Source organism: Mycetomoellerius zeteki, unplaced genomic scaffold (assembly GCF_001594055.1).
Source record: "Mycetomoellerius zeteki isolate Tzet28-1 unplaced genomic scaffold, Tzet1.0 scaffold52, whole genome shotgun sequence".
NCBI lineage: Eukaryota > Metazoa > Arthropoda > Insecta > Hymenoptera > Formicidae > Mycetomoellerius > Mycetomoellerius zeteki.
In genome coordinates this window covers 1,013,334-1,035,519 of record NW_017257523.1, presented here as the reverse complement: position 1 = coordinate 1,035,519, position 22,186 = coordinate 1,013,334, and the positions used below count along the sequence as shown (strand labels likewise).

The 22,186-nt window shown below is 36.8% G+C and overlaps 3 protein-coding genes across 9 annotated transcripts; 1 reads left to right on the top strand and 2 right to left on the bottom strand.

Moving 5' to 3' along the window:
- Nucleotides 1-1,173: 1,173 nt before the first annotated feature.
- Nucleotides 1,174-14,320, bottom strand: LOC108727714 (serine-rich adhesin for platelets). 5 transcript variants are annotated; one of them, XM_018455925.1, is made up of 12 exons: nucleotides 14,122-14,320; nucleotides 12,044-12,182; nucleotides 11,456-11,584; nucleotides 11,178-11,344; nucleotides 10,828-11,044; nucleotides 7,941-10,733; nucleotides 7,474-7,857; nucleotides 4,812-7,364; nucleotides 3,938-4,058; nucleotides 3,323-3,768; nucleotides 2,865-3,003; nucleotides 1,174-1,438 (listed from the first exon to the last, which is right to left on the bottom strand). In XM_018455925.1, the coding sequence occupies exons 3-11, from the start codon at nucleotides 11,580-11,582 to the stop codon at nucleotides 2,912-2,914; spliced, it is 6,900 nt and encodes a 2,299-aa protein (XP_018311427.1). In that variant the 5' UTR covers nucleotides 11,583-11,584; nucleotides 12,044-12,182; nucleotides 14,122-14,320; the 3' UTR covers nucleotides 1,174-1,438; nucleotides 2,865-2,911. The 5 variants fall into 5 exon arrangements, with proteins under 5 accessions (XP_018311427.1, XP_018311426.1, XP_018311428.1 ...); XM_018455924.1 differs by lacking the exon at nucleotides 1,174-1,438 and having other exon boundaries at nucleotides 1,806-3,003; XM_018455926.1 differs by lacking the exon at nucleotides 1,174-1,438 and having other exon boundaries at nucleotides 1,806-2,984.
- A 634-nt stretch (nucleotides 14,321-14,954) lies between these two features.
- Nucleotides 14,955-16,970, bottom strand: cype (cytochrome c oxidase subunit cyclope). Of its 2 annotated transcripts, none has more exons than XM_018455938.1 (3): nucleotides 16,737-16,812; nucleotides 15,869-16,026; nucleotides 14,955-15,143 (listed from the first exon to the last, which is right to left on the bottom strand). In XM_018455938.1, the coding sequence occupies exons 2-3, from the start codon at nucleotides 16,024-16,026 to the stop codon at nucleotides 15,065-15,067; spliced, it is 237 nt and encodes a 78-aa protein (XP_018311440.1). In that variant the 5' UTR covers nucleotides 16,737-16,812; the 3' UTR covers nucleotides 14,955-15,064. The 2 variants fall into 2 exon arrangements, with proteins under 2 accessions (XP_018311440.1, XP_018311439.1); XM_018455937.1 differs by lacking the exon at nucleotides 16,737-16,812 and adding an exon at nucleotides 16,819-16,970 and having other exon boundaries at nucleotides 14,958-15,143.
- A 1,696-nt stretch (nucleotides 16,971-18,666) lies between these two features.
- Nucleotides 18,667-22,179, top strand: LOC108727716 (uncharacterized). 2 transcript variants are annotated; one of them, XM_018455932.1, is made up of 10 exons: nucleotides 18,667-18,984; nucleotides 19,488-19,670; nucleotides 19,737-19,976; nucleotides 20,051-20,290; nucleotides 20,418-20,513; nucleotides 20,600-20,874; nucleotides 20,960-21,058; nucleotides 21,147-21,420; nucleotides 21,498-21,742; nucleotides 21,818-22,179. In XM_018455932.1, exons 2-10 carry the CDS (start codon nucleotides 19,530-19,532, stop codon nucleotides 21,975-21,977), a joined length of 1,770 nt encoding a protein of 589 aa, XP_018311434.1. In that variant the 5' UTR covers nucleotides 18,667-18,984; nucleotides 19,488-19,529; the 3' UTR covers nucleotides 21,978-22,179. The 2 variants fall into 2 exon arrangements, with proteins under 2 accessions (XP_018311434.1, XP_018311435.1); XM_018455933.1 differs by lacking the exon at nucleotides 18,667-18,984 and adding an exon at nucleotides 19,102-19,176.
- The last annotated feature ends 7 nt before the right edge of the window (nucleotides 22,180-22,186 follow it).

Below are 22,186 nucleotides of genomic sequence, written 5' to 3'. Positions count from 1 at the left end.
TATTAAATTCAGTATTTATATCTTAGTGTGAGAAAAGCATTTCTATTAAAGAAGTGTCGCCTGGTAGCCATCGAGCCTTTGGGAAAAGTATCGGAAAAGTTTTCATGCACACACTATATAGTTGAGCACTGCACTTATCGTATTTTGTACATTCTATGCCTGTAACGATCGTTATGACGATCTTCCTTTCATCGTATAATAAATGTTTACTTGGTCTGTGTCATGAGAAATCGAAGATTTGTACAAAATTATCTATGACCGGTATTTATAGTCCGTTCTTATTTTAAGATCGTAGTAAGTAAAATCTTAAGATGTTAATATACAGTCTTTTGAGATTAGCTTATGACATCGTAAGACTGTATTTAAGACAGTTTTAAATATAAGAATCGACTATAAATATCGCCCTATGTTCAGAAACAAGATTATGATCACATTTTAATATGTAATTTTTAACGGTGTATACATATTATTATATCTCATCATCACAATTGTAGACAAATCCTAAGTAGAACGTATTTATCCGTACTATGTCACAGAAAGTTGTGTATAGAGCGTTTAACACACATATAACATTTGCAGAAAATTAAAGGATATTTGTAGGAACGTAGCAAAGATAAATAATTATTAACAAATTATTAATATAATATATATGTGATATATATATATACATATATATAATATATACATATATATATGCATTATATATATTTATATATATGTAATTATTAATTAATAATTCATGAATATTATTTGCTAAATAACATCCTAAATTTGATTTGTCGCATGAAAAGGATATCTATTTTATTATAACTGGATAAGAAATGCACATTTTCATGAAAAATTTGAACAGTGCTTTGTGATGACTACTGCAGGCTCAGCTAGAACTTTAAAGATTCTCAACTGTGTGTAAGTTACATTTATACAATATAAAACTAGATTATCTGTTCACAAAAACAATAATCGATATAAATCACATACATAGATTTACATTTGTATATACGTATGCACATATAATTCAATGTAGTTTTAAATTTGTATAAGAAGAGTTAGTATCTTAATTACATGAACGCGAGAGAATAATTAATAATAATGACAATTATACGACTTCTTGCACAATTTTAATTATTACTAATTTAATAAAAATTTAAACAGTTCCTATATATACAACGGGTAGTGCTTTTTGTCCATCTTTACAAGAAATTATTTACAAAATATATTCATTCATATATTACCTATATCAAATTAACATTTTTTTGTATTAATTAGTTTTCTTATAATAGTTATTCTTATCATCTTCACATATTCATGCGTTCTTCCAACGTTCACTGTATTTACGTTTCATAAATAAAATAAATCCTTTTCAAAAGTCCTATGTCCCGGCCTCTGCGATATTATAACTCAAGACAACTCTCTTACTGAAAGACTATGTTTGCTAAGTCTGAAAAAACGAAAATATTATAGTAATGTAATTATAAACTTAATCGCTAAATTGCTGGTTAAAATATACATTCATCTCTGAAATATTAATTACAAAAGTGAAAAACAGCTTTCACATTTGCTATTGTTCTTGTTTGTATATGTAAATTTATTATTCTCAGTATTTAAGATGTAATTGCGATATAATTGTCCAAGTATCGGACCAACGTCTCAAAAACATTTTCATCTTTCGCATAGATAAGTACGAAAGCGTTACTGTTTTGTGTCTTGGTGTGGAGCTTATAGCATATGGCAGAAACTAATTCGTGCGAAAAATTCAATATATCATTATTTTATGTATACACACATATATATAATTATATATATATATGTGTGTATATAGTGTGCACTTTACCTACATATATGTACAGAAAACTTTCATAACGAATAGAGATGACAGACAATAAATAAATATGTATACACAAACAGAGACATTGTCCTAAACAGAGTCTATCAGCAAAGTCGTCAGAGTAGCAATCTAAGCTCCACCAGTTAATAAATTTGTCCATGGTAAATATGTGTTTTATTACTTTACGGCAGTACAATCAGATCGCGGTTTTAATGCCTTAAAAATTTGGACTTTCTTTTACCGTTATTATTTTGTACTGATACAATGAACGAAAGAAATTATATGAGAGAAGATGATTCCCGAAACATAAATATAATTTGAGTTTCTTTAAATTTTCTTAAATGTATAAAGCTCTAGCTTTTCTTCCCTCTTACATCTAATAACGACGATAGAAAATTGCACATCGAAGAATGAAATTTAGTACTTGTGGATAGAATGAAACATTTGACTGGTAAAAGAAAGTTACATACAATATCTCGGCAGTTTTGGGTTAGTTCAGTTACTTAGATCGTAGTGTAATGCATTGAGCAAGTTATATCTGAGTAACTAAACTTTGCTGTTTATAGGAGTACAGCATAAATGAGAACGCTAGACGGTGAAAAGATAATTAAAACAGATTGCTCTCAGTTTGTTCTTGTCGTTATATGCGCGATTCTTAAACATTTAAGGATATAACAATTAATAATGGATGATTTACTAAACGTACAAAACTCTTCACACAAACAATACTCCTTTTATAACTTGCAACAATATAATTCTTACCTCTAGAGAAAAGAAATGGACGAAAGAAAAAAAGAAAGAGACAGAAAGACTGAACAGAAACTCGCATAGATATTATCTATCTTTTATACATGACTAATTTAATATCGGCCAACAAATATTTTACAGCACGAGATGTTTTCACACCGTCCAGCACTTCTTTTTAATACAATACTCCCGATACATATACAGCAACGTTGTGCGCTAGTGTGACGCATACAGTTTCACCAGGTAGGATCCAGCCACACGGCGATCAAATACCCATTTATATCGGATTTACCATCAGACAGATAGGCCTTGACGAGCGGTAGCTAATCACTGTCAAGGTCACTTCCCGAAGGTCATTTGTTTTCTCGGGATATTCGCCTCCGTTTCGCTTGCTCTGCTGTCTCCGCCGTTACTAAAACAATGTTTTCCCGCTGTACGAGGTGTTTTCAATTAAAATAGTATGCAAAATATATAACACTAAAACATCTATATCTTTCATATAATAATAATTAATGTCGAACTTTACTATACTTTTTTGACATAATGACATGCCAAAAATTTGGGGGGGGGGAAGATAAAAATATGACGCAAAGAATAGAAACTGCAAATTTAAATGAAACAATCTTAACATTAACAAGAAATAGACAAAACATGCTTATAGAGAATAAATTGATCATTGCAAATCTAGAGATTAAGTGCAGTTGCATACCCTTTAGGCGAGTTATTCTGAAGAACAAATCAACTACGTACCAGCACCACTACGAGTTTTCCTTCTGTTAATATCATCTGATGATTTGGATGCGCCCCTAGTATTGCTTGCTGGTGTAGCTAGAGGTGAAGCTGTATTCTGCCGTACAGACCTTCTTGTTGTTACTTCGCCCACAGACTCGTTGCTGGATACGGAAGTGCCCCGTAATCTCTCCTTCCCAACAGTAACTGCCGCCGCTGTCGTTGCCACCGCCGCCGTAGATGCAGTCGCAGTTGTAGTCGTAATAGTCGTCAACGTCGGCGTCGTTGTTATTGTTGCTGCTATCGTCGACGTTGACGTCATCGTCATCGCCGTCGTTGTCGTTGTCGTTATCGTCGTCATCATCGTCGTCGTCGTCGTCGTCATCGTTGTCGTCGTCGTCATTGTCACAGTTGCCGTGCTCGGTTGCTTGGTGGTTAACAAACGGCTCTCTCTTTGCATTCTATTACTGGCATTGAAATTTGATATATTACTGAAATTAATTTGACTGCCAGAAACAGCTGTGCTTAAATTCACTTTATAACAAAAGCTTATCTTACATAGCAGAACTCTCAAATCTCTGAGATTAGATTTTCTTTTATTTTTCTGGCCAAAAGAATGCGTTCAGTGTTGCTTACTTTTGATCTTTGGGCTTTGGGGAAGCAGCGGATGTTTCATCTGACAATCGTACTCTTGCTTTTCCTACAGACTCAATCAATGGTTCGTCATCAGACGAATCTACTTCTACCACAATGGGACCTAAAAATATAAAAATGCTTGTGTCACATACAAGTCTGGTCCAAATATTATGAATCAGACAAATCTGTGAGAGAGACAGGTGAATTTAGAATTAGAGATACGCTAGAGTGAGATTGAGAGGTAGCTGTGTGTCGAGTATTAAAATATTTGATATTCTTCAGCTATTTTAGTAATTTAAATTACTTCGTTTGCATATCGATGATTATTATTATAAGCTTGTCATGTTCGCAAGCCTTGATTAATAAATGTATTCGACAGTAATAATTCCTTGGCATATGTCCTAATTTGCGTATAAACAGTTCTGTTTTTGGCAGTCCTTGTAATTTGCTACAATACGTCTATAATATATACAGGGTGTCCACCTACCGCATTAGCTGATAATGAGAAATTCCTTAATAAATTCGCGATTAGCGAAAATTTGATAAAGGACTGTTGCTTGTTACAATATTTATACACATATACATATATCCTTTGTTAAAGAATTCGCACATACATATATACACACACACATACAAAAAGATTTAAATATTTGAAACTTTAAGACAATCAAGTCATTCATAAAATTTTCGCTATAAAGAAAAATTTTCATGCAAATTGAAATTTATCAAAAAATCTGTCATTAATATTTGATGCGCTAATAGCTAAACAGCCTGTATATGTAGAAAAATATTGAATAAAAAGAAAGATATTTGGATAAAATGTAAAAAAGACTCAACTACTACACACAGAGAAATAATAGCGTGAAATAAACACCTTTCTTAGCCTTTGCCAATATGTTGAACCCCTTCTTTGATTGCTCTTCCTTGCCAGGTACTTTCTTTATAGAACCAGTCTCTTCTACACCCATGCAAGCTTTAATAAGTTCTGCAGCATTCTCTGAGCATTTCCGTTTACCTGGTCTCGGCTGTGGATCATCAGCTGTGCTCGATGCAACGGAACTCTCGCTTTCTTGCCTTTTCCGTTTCCCTATTTTTATTGTCGCGTTAGGAGACAGTTTCGATACTGCCAGTTTTGGACTTGCTTTTGCGTAGGGCGATATACTACGTCGTTCCTCTAATTTGTTAGGACCGTGAGGGCTGCTCTTCGGAGTCTTGGCAATATCCGGACTGTTCAACTTCTGTGATCTAGTTCTCAGCGATCTTTTCTCATTGTTGTCGTTCGGAATATCGATCAGCAACTGCTCCAGCAACGACTTCGGCGCCCTTTTGACATACTCCTCCGAACTGTTGGAGTTCAGTCTCTCCACAAAGTGTCCCTCATCGTTATCTTCTATACATATGACGTCCTGCCGACCCTCAAGCTCCTGTTTTCTTCTACGTTTACGCTTAAGGTGCTCCACATCGCTGGAATCCACTTCGGGATTCTGTGCCGCCGGACTCGGAGTTTCATCGCGTTGCAGTACCACGGGATTGGAATATGTGTATAAGGGTGGTGTGATTCGGATAGGCTGCGGATCTTCGCGGAGAGGTGACTGGATACCCGCATTCAGATCGTTCGTGTCATTAACCATCTTTTTAACCAACTCGTCCGTCACTTTTTGTAGATTTACAGAAGGCTCTTTGAGCACGATTTGTTGGTGACTTTGTACATTATACTTCTGGTTATGTTCAGTGCACGTTTCTAGTTTAACCGACGTTGTGTTGAGTGGAACGTTACTATTTTTTGAGACCTCGAACCGATCGGTTTGCCTGGTATCATCCACTTTTACGTTAATTTTAGATTCTACTTTGATTTCTGATTTGCAACTCTTACCGTTCGAGCAAGAATTATCCGCTGCCGCGTTAGCATTGTTCGCGACCGCACTATCGAGCTTTACAGTTTCAACTTTATTATAAGCAACGTGATTTTGTATTATAGGCACACCATTATTATTATTAATATTATTATTATTCTGTCCGTGAGGTTCATCGCTTAGTCTAATTGCACTGTTACTTTCTACAACTGCCTTCGTGCTGTCATCGGATACCCTTTCTGCAGCTCTCGACTCCTCGTGCTTAGAGTTTGCCTTACCCTGATCATTTTGGTTAACAGTACTCTCTAATTTAACGCTAGAACTGTCCTTATCGGAGAAGTCTTTTGCTTGCTGATGTGCACATTGCAATAAGTTATTATCACTATTTATACTGCTGGTTATAGATGCTGTCACAACAGTCACTGTACCCGACACCAGGGGACTGGGCATACTTTTGTCATTATTCGCTGCATCTAAACTAGCAACCAAATCACTATGTCCACCACCAGTTCTCGGAATTGTCGATGATTTTTCGCTAGACACATTCTTCGCGTCGTGTTCACTGGAGTTTGATATATTGCGATTCAACTGATTCTCAAAATAACTCGTTACGGACACAGGACTTAACCTTTGTGGGCCACTGGACTTGAGAAGTTCCGAATGGGAATTTGAACACATATCACTACTACTAGTTGAGGAAGGCACGTTCTTATTGGTGGTTGATAGGGAGGGTTCCCCCTGTATTACATTCTTCGCGTTGTTCTGTGTCGCTGATTCGGTTGCCGATGCCGGCCTGTGCAAAGGAGACTCCCCTTGGTTCGGCGATTTCTCCGAAAGAGCGTCCATCGACTCGATACCGGAATCCTCGCCACCACCGCCACTACCGACTCTCTCGATATTCGCGTCAACGCCGATCCCAATCGGTACTGCTGTATTTTCAAGCAGCTTCTGCTTCACTTTTGCTTCGGTCACGTTTATCTCACCGATGGGTAAAGTCGGCTTGTTCGCAGGTACGTCGACACTCTGTGACCTGGGGACTTGATCTACCGAATTGCTGATTACCGAGCTTGGTGTAGTCTTCAGCAAACTAATCCTTTGCGACGCGCTGTCCATCTTGCTTTCTACCGCTGGCTTGTCGACTTGCTTTTGAACATGATTTTGAATTGTCTTCTTATGACTAAAGTTCAACTGCTCGATTGTTTTGTTGTGCCTGTTTATGATGGAATTCATTTCGCTCTTGGCAATCATATGATTTTTCAGCTTTTGACCCATGTTCTGACTTTTGACAGTGGCGATATAATTCTCCATATCGGATTTACTCTTAACAGAGAGTATCCTTGCCACAGATGGCTGAGAATTTTTCGTCGTAGTCTCTATATGCACAGGTATCTTGGTCTCAGGATTGTTTGATGGATTTCTGGTATCGCCCTGCTGCATAGATGAATTTGTCGATTTTAATCCAGAATCACTCTCGAAGGACAAACTGGCGTTTGCTTTGATACTTGGTACCGTTGCAGAACTTTCAGAAGCTGTCTTCTGACTGTTAAAATGTGTGACTTCTGTATTTGGAGATTCTGTAACATATAAAAGTTAATTACTTAGAATGTAGCTTTGCGAATGGATATATAATCTAATAATTTACAACAGATATTGCATATAATGAAATTAAAAATTAATGTTCACCTCCTAAATGCAGATCTTTTTCATCCATCAAACTTAACCGTCTTCTTTTATCTTCTCTGGCTATTAAGTCTTTCTTCACGCCATTAAGCTCCGTTAATTTAGGAGCGACACTACTCAACGAATTACTCTTCTCAATGGCTGATTTACTGATGTCGCTATCGCTCGTTCTTCGAATTTCGCCAACTTTCTTGATTGTACTAAAGTCACTTCCGGTTAAAAGTGAATCTGGCTTTCTTATTGTATGAGTTATATCGCCCTTAAAAGCAAGCTTTCTCCATTTCGCTTGATTATCTAAAATTCGACCACCCGACAGCAGATTTTGCTCCCGATGTAAACCATCTCCAGATTCTGATTTTTTCTTAGAATCCCTTCTCTTCGTTTTACCTGTAACATAATTATTATTCATAAATACCTGAGTAACTAGCAAACATATAATATTTATGTAGCTATTGAGTAGAATTTCTTACCTCCTCCTATTTTATGTTCTTGCATATGATTCTGTGCATCAAGATCCACTTGAGTCTTCGTTAAAGCTTGTGGAGTATTTAAAGATTGATTCGTAATCGCAGATTTATGCTTCGAAGGAGATGGTATTCTACTATTCAGCGGTATGTCATCCATGTCGCTGTTTTTACTCGAACTTGGTTTAGTAGCGGTACCAGTTTGTAATCGTACAGTATCCACCGGTAGTTCTTGTTTTAAGGCATTGGATTTGGCTGCAGTGGCTTGCAATATGTTATTACCGACTTTACAAATGGCATTGTTTATTGTGGAAGTAGACAAAGGTAATTTCGATGCAGAAGTGCCTATAATCATGTTTAATGATCTCTTCTGCAGCAACTTGTTCCCATCGATGCACTCCTTCATCTTCTTCAATTTACCTCTCCTCTTAATTGCATCACCCTCACTCTCTTTTAGAGACTTTTTAACTTTTTCTCTTTGTACTACTGAAGCGTTACGTCCTCTTAAAGAAATGTGTAACGGAGGCACTCGCAGCGGTTCGTCACCGGTCCCCGTACTCGGGACACCACCGGCAAACATTTTATTCACGGACTTGTCAGCTTTCCGCATGGGCGGTGTGTTCATAAAAGAAACGTCAACCTTATAAGCCGGTGTAACCGGCTCTGATTTTTCCAATTTCAATCGTAGTTTGATTTTCTCTCCCGGCATCGGGCTATGCGCGGTATCCCTACTGGATTTTATTCTACTATGTTTCAAGCTTCCTTCACTGGCGGTAGACTTTGCCGTTGTTTCGGAATCGGACTGATCCGTGTTTGTCGTCGTATCGTTTCTTCTTGAAAAATTGCTGTCCGCGTCGTCATCGGAAAATATGGAATTCGATCTGTCGTTCGACGGAGACGGAAAGGAAAAGAAATCGTCCTGATTATCCACTGCGCTCTCTGGCTCTGAATCTGAACTTTCACTGGGCATTGGCTCTAAATGCCCTGTCAGAGGATTGATCAGAAACTGTCGTATTTTCCCGGTAGAGGTGTACTCTGGCTCCGGTTCCGGGGCTTCCTTTTCCGGTTTCGGAGACTCGGAAGTCTCCGTCTTGTTAACAGACGGAGCAATGCTAGTAGTAGAATTATTTATACGAGAGCCACATTGAGGAAAGGCACCTGAAACCTGATTCGAGACTGACAGACGTGTGGTGTTGACTTGAGCACCTTGTGGAATAGAATTACTTTGTGCGTTCCACGTGGTCCCATTAGCATTGCTCGTTGCAGAAGACTGATAATTTCTACTAAGGATATTCTGGCTCTGTCCGTAACGAAAATCAGTACTCGCGCTGGTATCCGTATTGATATTCTTAACCTGATTGTGATGCAGCTGTTGTTGTATATTGAGACCCTGATTCTGCTGACTTAAATGCGTTTGTTGAGGTACCGATTGCCTCGGATAAGGGGGCGGAGTTTGCTGACGTTGACTGTTTAAGTAACCTAGCCGTTGTTGCGTGACATTTAAGCCTACCGTCGAATATTGTATCAATTGTTGTTGCAGTTGCTGTTGCTGCAACATCGATTGATTAATAAGGGACGCAGTTTGCAACGGTGCGTTTGTATTCTGCTGCTGGAGCAGAGTAGATTGCGTCACTCCAGGGACTTGTGGGACAATTTGTTGTTGATTTATTTGTTGCGGCTGTGTAAGCTGTTGTTGTTGTTGTTGTTGTTGTTGCTGCTGCTGTTGAATCAATAATTGCCGTTGCAATGGTGTTCTAATCTGCTGTCCATTCACCGGATGCCTGGCGGAGAGAGTTTGTAATTGTGTTCTGTGAGCCAAATCTTGCCTAACGGGAAACTTTTGCTGCGTTTGTACTTGATTATGTAAAACTTGCTGCTGCTGCTGCTGCATCTGTCCACCAGCCGACACTTGATGCACCGTTTGTGGTGGCATCATATTTTGTCCAGTGCCAGCACCGATCACGTTGACTGCAGTGTGTTGTTGCGACGGAAGTGTCGACGGAAGTGTCGATGGTTGATTAACGTTGACAGTCGCAAACGCCGATGATGTAGAAGTCTGAGGCAAATCGGAAATGGTCGGCGTCGTCGCCGCTGTCCCTAGAACCAAGTCTTCGCTTCTCGGTGGCGATTCGCTGGGCAATGAGAGATCTTTCCTCCTAACCGTAGGTTTCTTGGTGGGTCTCATGCGATTGGTAAGTCCGGGATTGTCGATAACAGCTGGCGGTAACATCTTTTGACCAGGTATAACGTTATTCGCATGCGAACCAGCATCATTTTGTAAAAGATTCACAAGCAACGGACTGGACAGGGCGACCTGATTCCCGCTACCGTTCGAACTCCCTGCCAAATTGGTACTGTTGCTTGGTGACAGACTAGATGTTGTAGCAATCGTCGTAGGTTTGTACTGATTCGTTAACTGTCCAACAGTAACGACTGGTTGTGTTGTCGTATGACCGGTTGTCAATGCCGTAACTGTCGCCAAATTTTCTTGAGATGGATACGGTGGTGGCGGTTGTGCATGGTGCTTGAACTGCATTGTATTCTTGATGGTTGCGGACTGCGATTCACGATTGTGTATTGCTTGGGCAGCGTGTGTCATACTGGCAAATGGGAAAGGACCATTGTAGTTGTTTCTGGGCGATGCACTAGGATTGATTACTTGCTGGTTTCCGGAAACGCCAGTGTTGCCCGCTGACGTGGACTGTGCCGATTTCGCAAGAAACGGTGGAATAGGATCACAGTCTGTGGGCGCGACTACATTCGGAGAACGAAACTGAGGAGCTTTCTCTGATGATGTTCCTGAAACAGAAAGAAATTTATATAACATGTGTTATTCAATTCGTTGTGTACATGTTTTGTTTTTTTAGATCTTCTATAACTCGTAAGAACTTACCAGCTGCTATTATCTGAGCAACATTATGTAGCGTCGACGAGATGCTAGTGGCATTGCTGGGACCAGGCAAAGCCGTTGAAGGGTTACTGTCAGCAGCAGCTGTATTACTAGTAGCATCTCCTTGTGATTTTGCTCCACCATCTTGCGTAGTTCCAGAATGTAACACAATTTCTTGCGCGTCTCCACCGAAGCGACTGGCTATCCTTAAAGATATTACCTGCAAAAAATGTTTTATTTAATAGTCATTCGTTTTTTCTTTACAGGAATTTTTAAAATATGGTATATTATTAAAATTACTGTGTGTGTGTGTGTGTGTAAATCTATAAAATCCAATTGGCTGTACAAATTACCTGATCTCCTTCGACTTGTACTGAGAGTATGCCAAGTTGTGTAAGTGTTGGAGAACCCTGAGCTGCTAACTCTCGAAGCCGCAAAGCGGCTTCTCTGGGTATCGAAAATGTTACTCTGACTGAATTCCATGGTTCTATTTTATTTACTCTCAGACCATCTCCTTTTTCTTTATATTGTATATTGTTTACTTATTAATAATCATTATATTTATACAAAAAATATTATTAACATTAATAATTATATAATATTATATATAATACGGAATTAAATTATTTACTTTTACAAAGTAAAGTATTGAGATGACCAACAATAATTTCAAACTTTCGAGGGAACTCGGGATCTCCAAGATCACCCTCACAGGTTACCACCGTCTCAATCAGATCACCATCACTATCTGCCGCCATGACTGTGAAATTCATTATTGATAATGTCTTAATAAAACAGACAAAAAATAAAATTTTATCTTTACAATAATGACAATGTTATTTTTTATATTTTTTATTAAATTTTTTGAAATAATAATGATGAATGTTAATAGTAGTAATATAAAAATTAAATCTCAAAAGTTTAAAAAAAGTTTTAAAAAGAAAGCTTAAAGACATTATTAAATAAAAATTTAAGAAATATTCATCTCATTAAAAAAAAAATAGAAATGTGTATTTTTTAATTAATTTTTTTTAAGTATAACTAAAATAAATTATTTTGAAATAAATTGTTTGAATTAAAAAAAATATATAATAATATTTAATAAAATAATAATTAAATCATAATAATCATCTAATATATTTATTTGATATAACATATATAACATAAAAAAATATAATTACAGAAATTACGAATATTTATACAATAATAAAATACGTACCAACCACAAATCACATAACTACCCAGAGAGTGTAGAAACGCCTCAGGGTATTGCTTTAATATGTGTGTGATGACGAGATGTCGTGTGTCAGTTGTACACCGACAGCCCCAAATCACACCAGTTCTACTAATCTTGTTTACTGTCAAACAATTTAGAGATTTGAATAATTAGACCACATAGAGAGCAAATATTATTAAATTATGTTGTTACTTAACACTATACATGTAAATAAATTAATATCATTGAACAACATTGCATTTCATGCATGTACGTTAACAAAATATGTGATAATTTGCGCAATAAAGACAATAATTTACATACGAAAGTCTTAGCAGCGTGTATGTATTCAAACATATATTAATAGGTCTGTTTTCTATAACTAAACTGTACATGAGTGTACACTTTTAGAACTTGAAGTGAAATAAGTATATGTTTGATTTAGCAAAACAATTACATGAGAAAGAAAGTTCTAGGTAGTCTCATATGACAAATGTAATGTTAGTCTCACATAAGCAAAAAAGACATTTTTATAAAGTAGTAACACATACACGCACACGCGTGCGCGCGCGCACAAACACGCGTAAACGCGCGCGCGTGCGCGCGCGCATGCACACACACACGCACGCACACATACAGAGCAACTGTGGCAGATACACTTTGCATTTCAACTTAAAGATATTATAAAAATAAAAAATTCTAATTAGATACACATAAATGTGTGTCAAATATATAAAATAAATTAAAAACAATGCAAAACCTCTATTTTTTTTCGATTGATACTTATGGCAGATATAGGCCTGTTTTTTTTGTAGCTAAACTAGTAGTTTTTTTTATAGCTAAACAAGTAGTACTTTTGTACTTTTAAATAGATTTGAAATAGGTTTGACAACTTGGTGACAGCGAGAAGTTCTATTATAGCCTAGTGTAGCAATAAAAAATAAACCCCATCCTCATGACAGGTGAAAAGAAAAAAAAAACTATTCCTTGGCACATATCATGTGGCCAGTATATATACATCATGCATACATACATATGTACATACATACACACACATATACACACATCTATGCAATATCATTTTTAATATTTAAATGGCAATTAAATGGTATTTCGCGTTATGATTCCAGTTTTATAAATTTTATGGAGGAACCAAATGCGAGGAGGGGGGGAGAAAAGTTTCCAGACGAAGATTATGTATCAAGCAGAGATAATTAATTCAATGACAATGACAGAGAGAGAAAGAGAGAGAGAGAGAGAGAGAGAGAAAAAGAGAGTGTGTCGTTGATCGGGAAAAGCCGTATTATTCGCCGTAGAATCGATAGGAGGTTGGCCGCGCGAGAACGGCGAGAAAATGACAAAAACACACACGGACACATATACACACACGTATACGGGCGCATAAACAAAAAGTGAGGCCCGCTAGGCGTTACTAGGTTATAATTCGTGCTCGATTTCCGGGAGGCACGGGCGATTAGCGCGGGGAGTGAACTCCTTGTCGAGCGGGGCCCGGCCCCGCCGTCGTCCTGGCGGTCGTTACGCGCGCCACACGCACCCCGCGGGGACGTGGCCCGTCTAAGCCGTGCGTGTGTACGGGGCAATTAAAATCCTCTGGTGCACGAGCGGCCGCGGGGGCACCGTGCGCGCGAGTAACGTCGCGAAATAGGTTATAGAGCGCATTTTTTCGACTGGGCGCGAAACGCGGACGGGCGGATCGACGGGGATCGACGATTACGCGACGCGAGACGCGCGTCCCGACGCTCGCCGTAATGATTTTCGACGAAATACGGCATCCAGACCGTCGGGACATCGGGGGGCCACCATTTTGTCCGTCGGGGGAGGTGTACGTGAAGTGGGCTCAAGCATGCTCAAGATAGCCCGTCAAAAGTCGGGAATTATTTCTCTTCCTGGGGCCCCACGTCCTCGGACGTGGACGTAATCGCACGGCGGACAATACGCGGCTGGGCACGGGGAACGTATCCGCGCCCGCCGACGGCCGCGGCTCGGCCAGCGAGCCTCACTCCAGTCGTCGCGCAGCGCCGATTTGATACCGTACGAACACAGGAAAATTTCAACGTTACCCCATTTCTTTCCGACACTGTCCGGGATTTCACGCGTCCGTACAGCACGGAGGCACACCGCCCGGGCACTGGTCTTAACCTAAAACACACGGCGCGGGCCCTACTTCACACTCGGCACACAGCGCGCGGCAGGGATCGCGAAAAAACTCGACATAATCGCTAATATAAAGAGACAAGTCATAAAACGCCATGAACAATAACAAGGTGCCGCCATTTGCAATGCGAGCAACTGACATGCGCAAATCAATCGCGCGGAGCATGCTGGGTACTTTTCGGGACGGGGCGCCATCTTGGTCAAGATGTATATACATGTCCCCTAACCTCGAATCCTCGCGTCCCGATAACGACGCTCGCGGCGCTCCGTCGCTTCCGGATGTCCTGCGTTCTCTTCCAAAGACGCGAGACGTCATCGGAAACTAAATTGCTACTCTTGTTATATCAATGCTTGTTCTTTCCATGCGATATTTGCGCGTATCGAGCGTGCAAAATTCGTACCTTTTATACTAATTAGATTTAAAAATGTTTAACCATCAAGGCTGTTGCAAAGCTGCAATTTAAATTGAATGATAAATTTGAATATTGAATATGTATCGCTACGCATAGCCAAGTCAGATACATAAATGTTACGAGAAAAATTGCAATTGCTTATTAAATACATCTACAAAGCCGATTGTGTAATCGACAAGACGATCTTCGACACAAAAACGTATATTTTTTACATCATAATTATTTTATGCAACAAATATGGACAATCCGAAATACAAATTTAACGATTAACTAAATCGATTACGTAGATTAATGTGCAGTCAACAAGAAACTTAGTATACTTAATACTATGTAGAATTTATTTATTATACATATAGATATAATGTGTAATTCCGAAAAAGACTATCTTGTTTTCGCTCTCTCTCAAGCTTTTCTTCTATCATTTGTACACATAAATTTACTTCTGTTCAATATTATAAGACTGCATGAGACCAGCCTCATTCATTATCTTTAGCTGTTTCTCTGCATCGTAGGTTCTGCAAAACAACAAAATTAAAAACTTACTTGTGTCCATTTCTATCAACGTAGACTAACTTTAATCTGGATTCAATTCTTCATCTTTTTCTAATTCTTAGGATTAGAAAAAGATGAGAAATAAGTTGAACCGAAATTAAAGTTAAGTCTTCAGTGGCGAAAAACAACCAACCTCTATCAATGTAGATTAATTTTAATTTGAGTTTGTTTCATTTTTTTTATTCGTTTGTAGTTCTAAGAATTACATTAAGTTCCATCAATGTAAAAGATTGACATTATTTCAGTTTAACTTATTGTTTATTTTTTTCAAATTTTTAGAATTAGAAAAAGATAAAGAGTAAATTAAACCGAACTTAAAGTTAATTTTCATTGATAGAAATGAACATTAGACCCGTTATATAATATGAATTAATGTATATTAATATAAATTAATATGGTTAATATAAAAAAATTATAAAAAAAAATATATATGTATTTAGAAAAAAGTAAAAAGCAAATTAATCTCTCTTAAAATTAACCTTTATTTCAGATTGATTTACTTTCTAATTCTTAGAACTAGCAGCTAAAAAGTAAGTTAAACCAAGATTAGAATTAATCTACATTGGTAGAAGTGGACATTAGAGACCTTAAATATAAAGTGAAGATTATGTACAAATGCAATAGTCTGGCATTAGAATTATGAGACTAGAATAGGTAAAGGCAGTATTTTAAAGACATTTGTACATACTTGTAAAATTCAGCATATTTCCGTTTTCTCTTATCGACAACAAAAATCTTATACGCCACCCCTGCACTGATGCTAACTACCATCATTACTACAAGATTCTTTTTGATCTGTGACGTGAGGAGACCACGAAGTTGTGGTTTTGCTATTGGTGTAGACATCTGAAATCCACAAAACTGTTATTACAAAATTTTTGCTTACAAAACTTATTCATCCATTTATAGACAAATGCTACTAACTAGAATTTTTAATTAGAGAATTTGATTTTCAGATTTAAGTAACAAACATTTGTGATAAATTTGATTCACCCTACTGGATTAGTGCATATTAAAAGCTGCTTTATATAAAGTATCTAAATGCAATAGCGTAAAACAATTAACTTTGTTAATGAAATAATACATGTATATTCTGTTAAATAACATACGTCACAATATTATTGAGTATTTAAGCAAGTGATTGAGTATGACAGCAAGTTTACTTCAGTATGTACTAATTTAATGTAATACAAATAACTGAATCGTTATTTAAATAATAAACATTTAGGTTTAAATGAAAAGTTATTAGATTTAAATGATAAACATTTAGATGTCAAAACTGTAAAAAATCTGCCGAAAATCATACTACTAAATTTCCCAAAATAGGTTACTTGGGAGGAAACGCTTATCAGCTTTTTTTATACGAATTTGTGCGAGAGATGCTTAATTTTCGATCCTCGAGATAATTGAGGTATCTCTGAGGCTCACAGGAACATACAAATGTCAGTCATGCATCTGTGACAGAAATGTAGAGGTTTATACGTGATTTAATCGACATAGGATTTTATGATGCACAAGATATACATTATATAACGTTTCATTAACATATACTTAACGGCTTGTTTTTTTTTTCGATAGGAATATTCTTTGCACGAATCGCAGGACAGAGACAAGAATTATTGGAAGAATATATCTTGCCTTGAACGATCTTGTTCGTGTCTGTAGCTGTCAAGCTAGACGTAATAAAGAATATCGTGAAAATTTGTACAGATATATCGACCGTCGGCCACAATACTCGATAAAATAACGTCGATTTGCTCGAATGTGGCCTCTTGGACTTGTTTTCAGAACGCGACTGAAATCTTTAGGCGAAGTATACATCGAAACACGAGCTCACGAGCATCGATTTCCGGGAAAGCTCTGCGTTCATTGGATACCAATGAACGTCTCTCTGTTTTGTCGTTTATTCCTTTTCATTGCGTTTCTTTATGCGGCTTTTTTGCGCTGGAAATAAAACTACTGATATATGAGTGTTGTAGAGAAAAAAAAAAGATTGAATAAAAGATTAACTTAAGAAACGAGAAGTCTAGCTTTTTCCTGTAGCCTAAAATATAATTTTCTATAAATAATATATCAGTGATTTTCTTAGCAATTTATTGGCGATTGATTGCAAGGCCAATAGTACATGTGTCCGTTTTTTGTCGCACGACAAATTTTTCAAGCCTGTCGATTGGCTATAGGACAAAGAAGTGCGAGATCCTCTCTGTCTTACAGCCAATTGACACGCTTGAAAAATTAGTCGTACGAAAAAACGAATGTAATATTGTCCGACAAAAAACTCATGTAATATTGCCCAAACGTGGATATATTGGACTAATATATTTAGCCAATATCCCTATAAGCGCATAATATTATTTAATATTTTAAGCATATTCTTAGAATATTAATTGTACATTTAATATTCTAAGAATATGCTTAAAATATTAAATAATATTATGCGCTTATAGGGATTGTGCCAATAACTGTTAGAGTTCGTTTGAACTATTTACTATTTAAATGAATATTTAGATTTCTCTCCCATTAAGGATAACTTCGATGATTAAACTTTGATTTAATTTAATCGGAATTGTTTAAGACAAAATCTTGAGATATCTATATATATATGTATATGTATATACAATAGTCTCAGATAGTGCACAGAGTTCAAATAAGAATTCTGCAGTCGTATATCATCAATTCTGAGTTTATTTTCAGATGCAAAAAGAATTCTTTTTCTGAAAAGTTCTGGAAAGAATTCTTTTTACATCTGAAAATAAACTCAGAATTGATGACGTACCACTGAATTCCTTTTCAATTCTTTTTGAACTCTCTGAATGTTATCTGGGGTTTGAGTTTTTAATTTTTTTTTATATTAAACATTAATAATTTAATAGTTTTAGTCGTGTTATTTAATATAATAATATTGATTAAAAGTAGATTAAGTAATTGAGGTTTGGTCAAAGTCACCCTAATTTAATCAGTGATTAATATTAATAGAATTAAAACAAAATTTCTAGCTACAAAAGTAACCACAAGTAATCTTTGTCATAACATGATAGGTTTCTAATTCAATTTCTTTTTCATATGATAAACAATAATTTAAGAAATTAATATTTCTATTCACGTTAACCAAATAAAACAAGTGCACTTGTTAAGATAATCAGGCTGATTAAATTAATCGTAGTTTGATCTTGTTTGGTCATATAGGTCCACTTGACGCTATAAACGCTCCGAAGCGTTTGAGCGACTAATCAGAACAAAGAATTTTACGAATTGACTAATCAAAGAATGCTTAGACCTTAGCCATAATTAGTCAATCTCTAAAGAAAAAATGAGGAATGTCGAGAAAGAAAGAAAGAAAAGAGAGAAAGAAAAAAGAGAGAGAGAGAGAGAGAAAGCGCGTTTGTCATTGGTGGAGTCTGGACAAATCAAGCGACGCATTGCGTTTGCGTCTCGATTATTCTAGGAATTGGGGATTCTCGAGAATTCGTCGTCGAGGGAATTTCGATGATAGTATAAGGGGTGCAGGGGGAGGTTTTCTCCGATTGTCCGATGTGATAGTCACGATAGTTTTTGTCATGACTTTTCGTCCTCACGAATGATGCTTGGCGGGTTATGTTCTCGTTAACTGTCGAGAATCAACGCGTAGCAGTTCCGCGTGTGATGGCAGCGTTGCGTTGCGCAGAAGTGACAGCTGACTAATGTGATGGTCTGAGAACTCGCGTCCTCGCGTCCTTGCCGTCCTTGGTTCCTACGTACATCTGTACTCATTTTGCACTTGCGAGACCTACATAACGCACGTAGACGCGCTGGATCGAGCAAACGGTCAGTCGCAAGCTAAAAAGACGATTCCTTTCCCGCTCAGTGGTATTATTTTCCCTAAAAAGTGTGCGTTATTGTTCGTTTATCAAAGTACATTGTCTCGTCCGAGGCAAGTCTAGATATATAATATCTGGAAATCGATATCGCTCTTGCTCGAATTTGTCCCGCGGAGGACAGATATTTTGCTTAATTAACGTATGTATTGCGCACATGAACGGTATAATCGGTGTGATTGGCTTGTTAATTAAAGTGAATTATTCCGTGCATGACTAATTTGCTTTATTGTTTGCCAAGTTGCACAGATGTTACATATTCTCATTTCATTTTCAAAATTTTAATTAAAATCGTTCTCTAATAATTTTTTGAGTGAATTTAAAAAGGTTCCTACTTTATATACATTTGCGTAATTTCTAAAAATGTTAGGAATTTTTTATTTGTCATTTGCATATTAATGGAACGTCTGGTCGGAACAACACCTGAAATAAATGATTTGCATTTCAATTTAGTTTTCTAGAAGGCTGCACTGAAGCAGTGTGTATCTAGCGATCATGGAACAAGTGATCGCGTTGAGTACGCAAAATCCATTGTCATTACTGGTTAAATTTGGTATGATGGCTTGGAACAACAGCTGTGGAAACGATAACTGTTCTGGCCACGGGGAATGCCATAACGGGACCTGTCTATGCGAGGTATTACTACTATTGGTTATCATTAAATTGTTTTGAGATAATAACATTTTAATTATTTCGTTTCAGATTCAGTTTGACGGACCGGAATGCCATTTCCCAAATCTAAGTTACTACATCGCATTTGCATCGATTTTTTTCTTGCTGGCTTTTGTCTGTTTGATACAACTTGTCATGTGCATCGTTGCTGAGTGGCAAAAAATGAAGGCACCGTCATTTCTGAGAGCATGCAGGGTCACTACTCAAAAAGTGTTATACTTTGTAGTTTTTCTTGCATCAATCATACGAGGAGCATACTTTACCTCACCCGTATGTAAACAAATATTTTGTTTGAAAATGTTTCTCGTCTATTATTTTAATTACACACTCTCAATTTTTTATAGACTTCTTTTAAGGAAGGTTGGTCCAGGAGTTTGCTGTCAGCGTATTATCCGTTGCTCTTGAGTGGATCATCATTGATTGTTTGTTTCTGGGCTGAAGTGTTTCATCTAAGAGATATTCGTTGGGACAAACCCCAATTTTTATCAAAATCTTTTCTGGCCTTTGTTGTGTTCAACATATTAATATATTCCCTCTTATTTGCGGAATTCATCACGGCTCAGACTTATTCACAAATAGATCGAGTATGTAGAATGAAAAATATAAATGTAACAGTAATATAATAGTAATTTGTATGTATTAATATTATTCTACTAATTTGTGTGTGTATTTACATAAAAAAAATTAATAAAATTCTTACTTTTTTCCTAGAGCTTTCATACACATGTATTCAATGGCTGTTATGCAGTGCTTTTGTTCATTGTAGTGGTCTTCTTCTTGATATATGGAGTGGAAGTATTTTTCAAAGTATGCTACTTTTAAATTACAGTATTTTTTTTTTTATTATAACACATTTGCATTGTAGAGTTATCTTATGATTTTTTTATCATTAGGTTCGTGGTGGATTCTTGAATGAATGTCAAGTTGCTTCTATCGCAACAAATAAACGTGTAGCTGATACAACAAAGGTCCATACCGAGGATCAAGTAACAGCAAAGTTGTTTGATCCAGGTCCATCTACATCCACAACAGAGTCTGTGCATATGCAACAAGTGAATACGTCTCAATTGCATCAGTCAAGATTTGGATTACTCTCTCAAGCATTCATGTTGTTTATAGTAGTTGGTTTTCTGTTCAGTGAAACTCTTAGTGAATTTTGGAAAACAAAGTAAGGAAATAAAGGAACCAATATAAGTTACATAGTGAATTACAATAAAAAATTTTTGAATTTGTTCTAAATATTCTTATTCTAGGGTACCATTGTACAGCATGAATTGGCATGATATTGTATTTCGTGTTATTGAAGTTGGTGTAATACTCTGGTTCCCTTGTGTTTTATGGAATTGTATGAGGTATGTTTCATGTATTTTACATGAAAACACATGTATCTTATAAAATTCATTTTATAATATACTCTTTTACAATTTATTTCCGTTTCAGTCCAGAGCAATTGTGGATTTTAAATCCAAAGCGCATATTGAAGAAACTAGATTTGGACCAAGGGAAACATATAAAAGAAATCGAGTTACAAGAAAAAGGCGCGTCTCAAGATACCGCGTTTCTTTCTGCAGATACAGCATCAATTAATAGCAAAGATTGTTGGATTTGTTATGATAATGAGAGACAGGATGCTGGTCCATTGATACAACCATGCCAATGTAGAGGTGATGTAAGCGCTGTACATCACGATTGTTTGCGTCGTTGGCTCCTTGAGGTAAAACAGTTATAATTTCTTATATACTGTTTGCTTTCAATACGAACCTTGTCAATTATGATTCTTTCTTTTTTCAGAGCTCTGTAAATGCTGACAGTCTTGCTTGTAAAGTTTGCAATACGAAATATAATGTTGAACATGCCAGTCGGTTGGACTGGCAAAACAGTTTGACCCCACGCCATTGTCTGCAAACTATTGCTATTGTTACTACGATGTGTGCATCTTCTGCTGCTGCCTGGATAGTTATTCAACTTGTAGAAGGACCCATCATCAGAATGCTTGCAGCCGGAACTGCACTTTTAATTATATACGTCTGTATAAGGTGAGTAAATGTCGATTTTTGTGAAAGTCAAATATCAATACGTTCAATCTATACAGTTGAAATTGTTTGTTCTAGATTCTTGAGCTTGAATACCGTCGTAGCGTATCAACGAGCCAAAATCTCATCGTTAAATATTGTTAACAGTGGTAGCGAGAGTAATGGGACTGCGCAAGTAACTACAATTAGTCATACGATTTCTGTGGACGTAACGAAATCGGACATGGCTATGATATAATCTATACTTGCCATCAATCATTGTATAATGCTGAGTTCACACTGAGCGCTATGCTATGTACGCTACATACGGTATGTATATTATGTATGCTATGCTCGCTACACTGAATGGCCATACCGAAAATTATGTTTTGGATGAACATTTTTATTAATGATAAATGTTTAGTCAGAAAAATTGAAATTCAATGAACAAAGACCAAAATCGAGCTT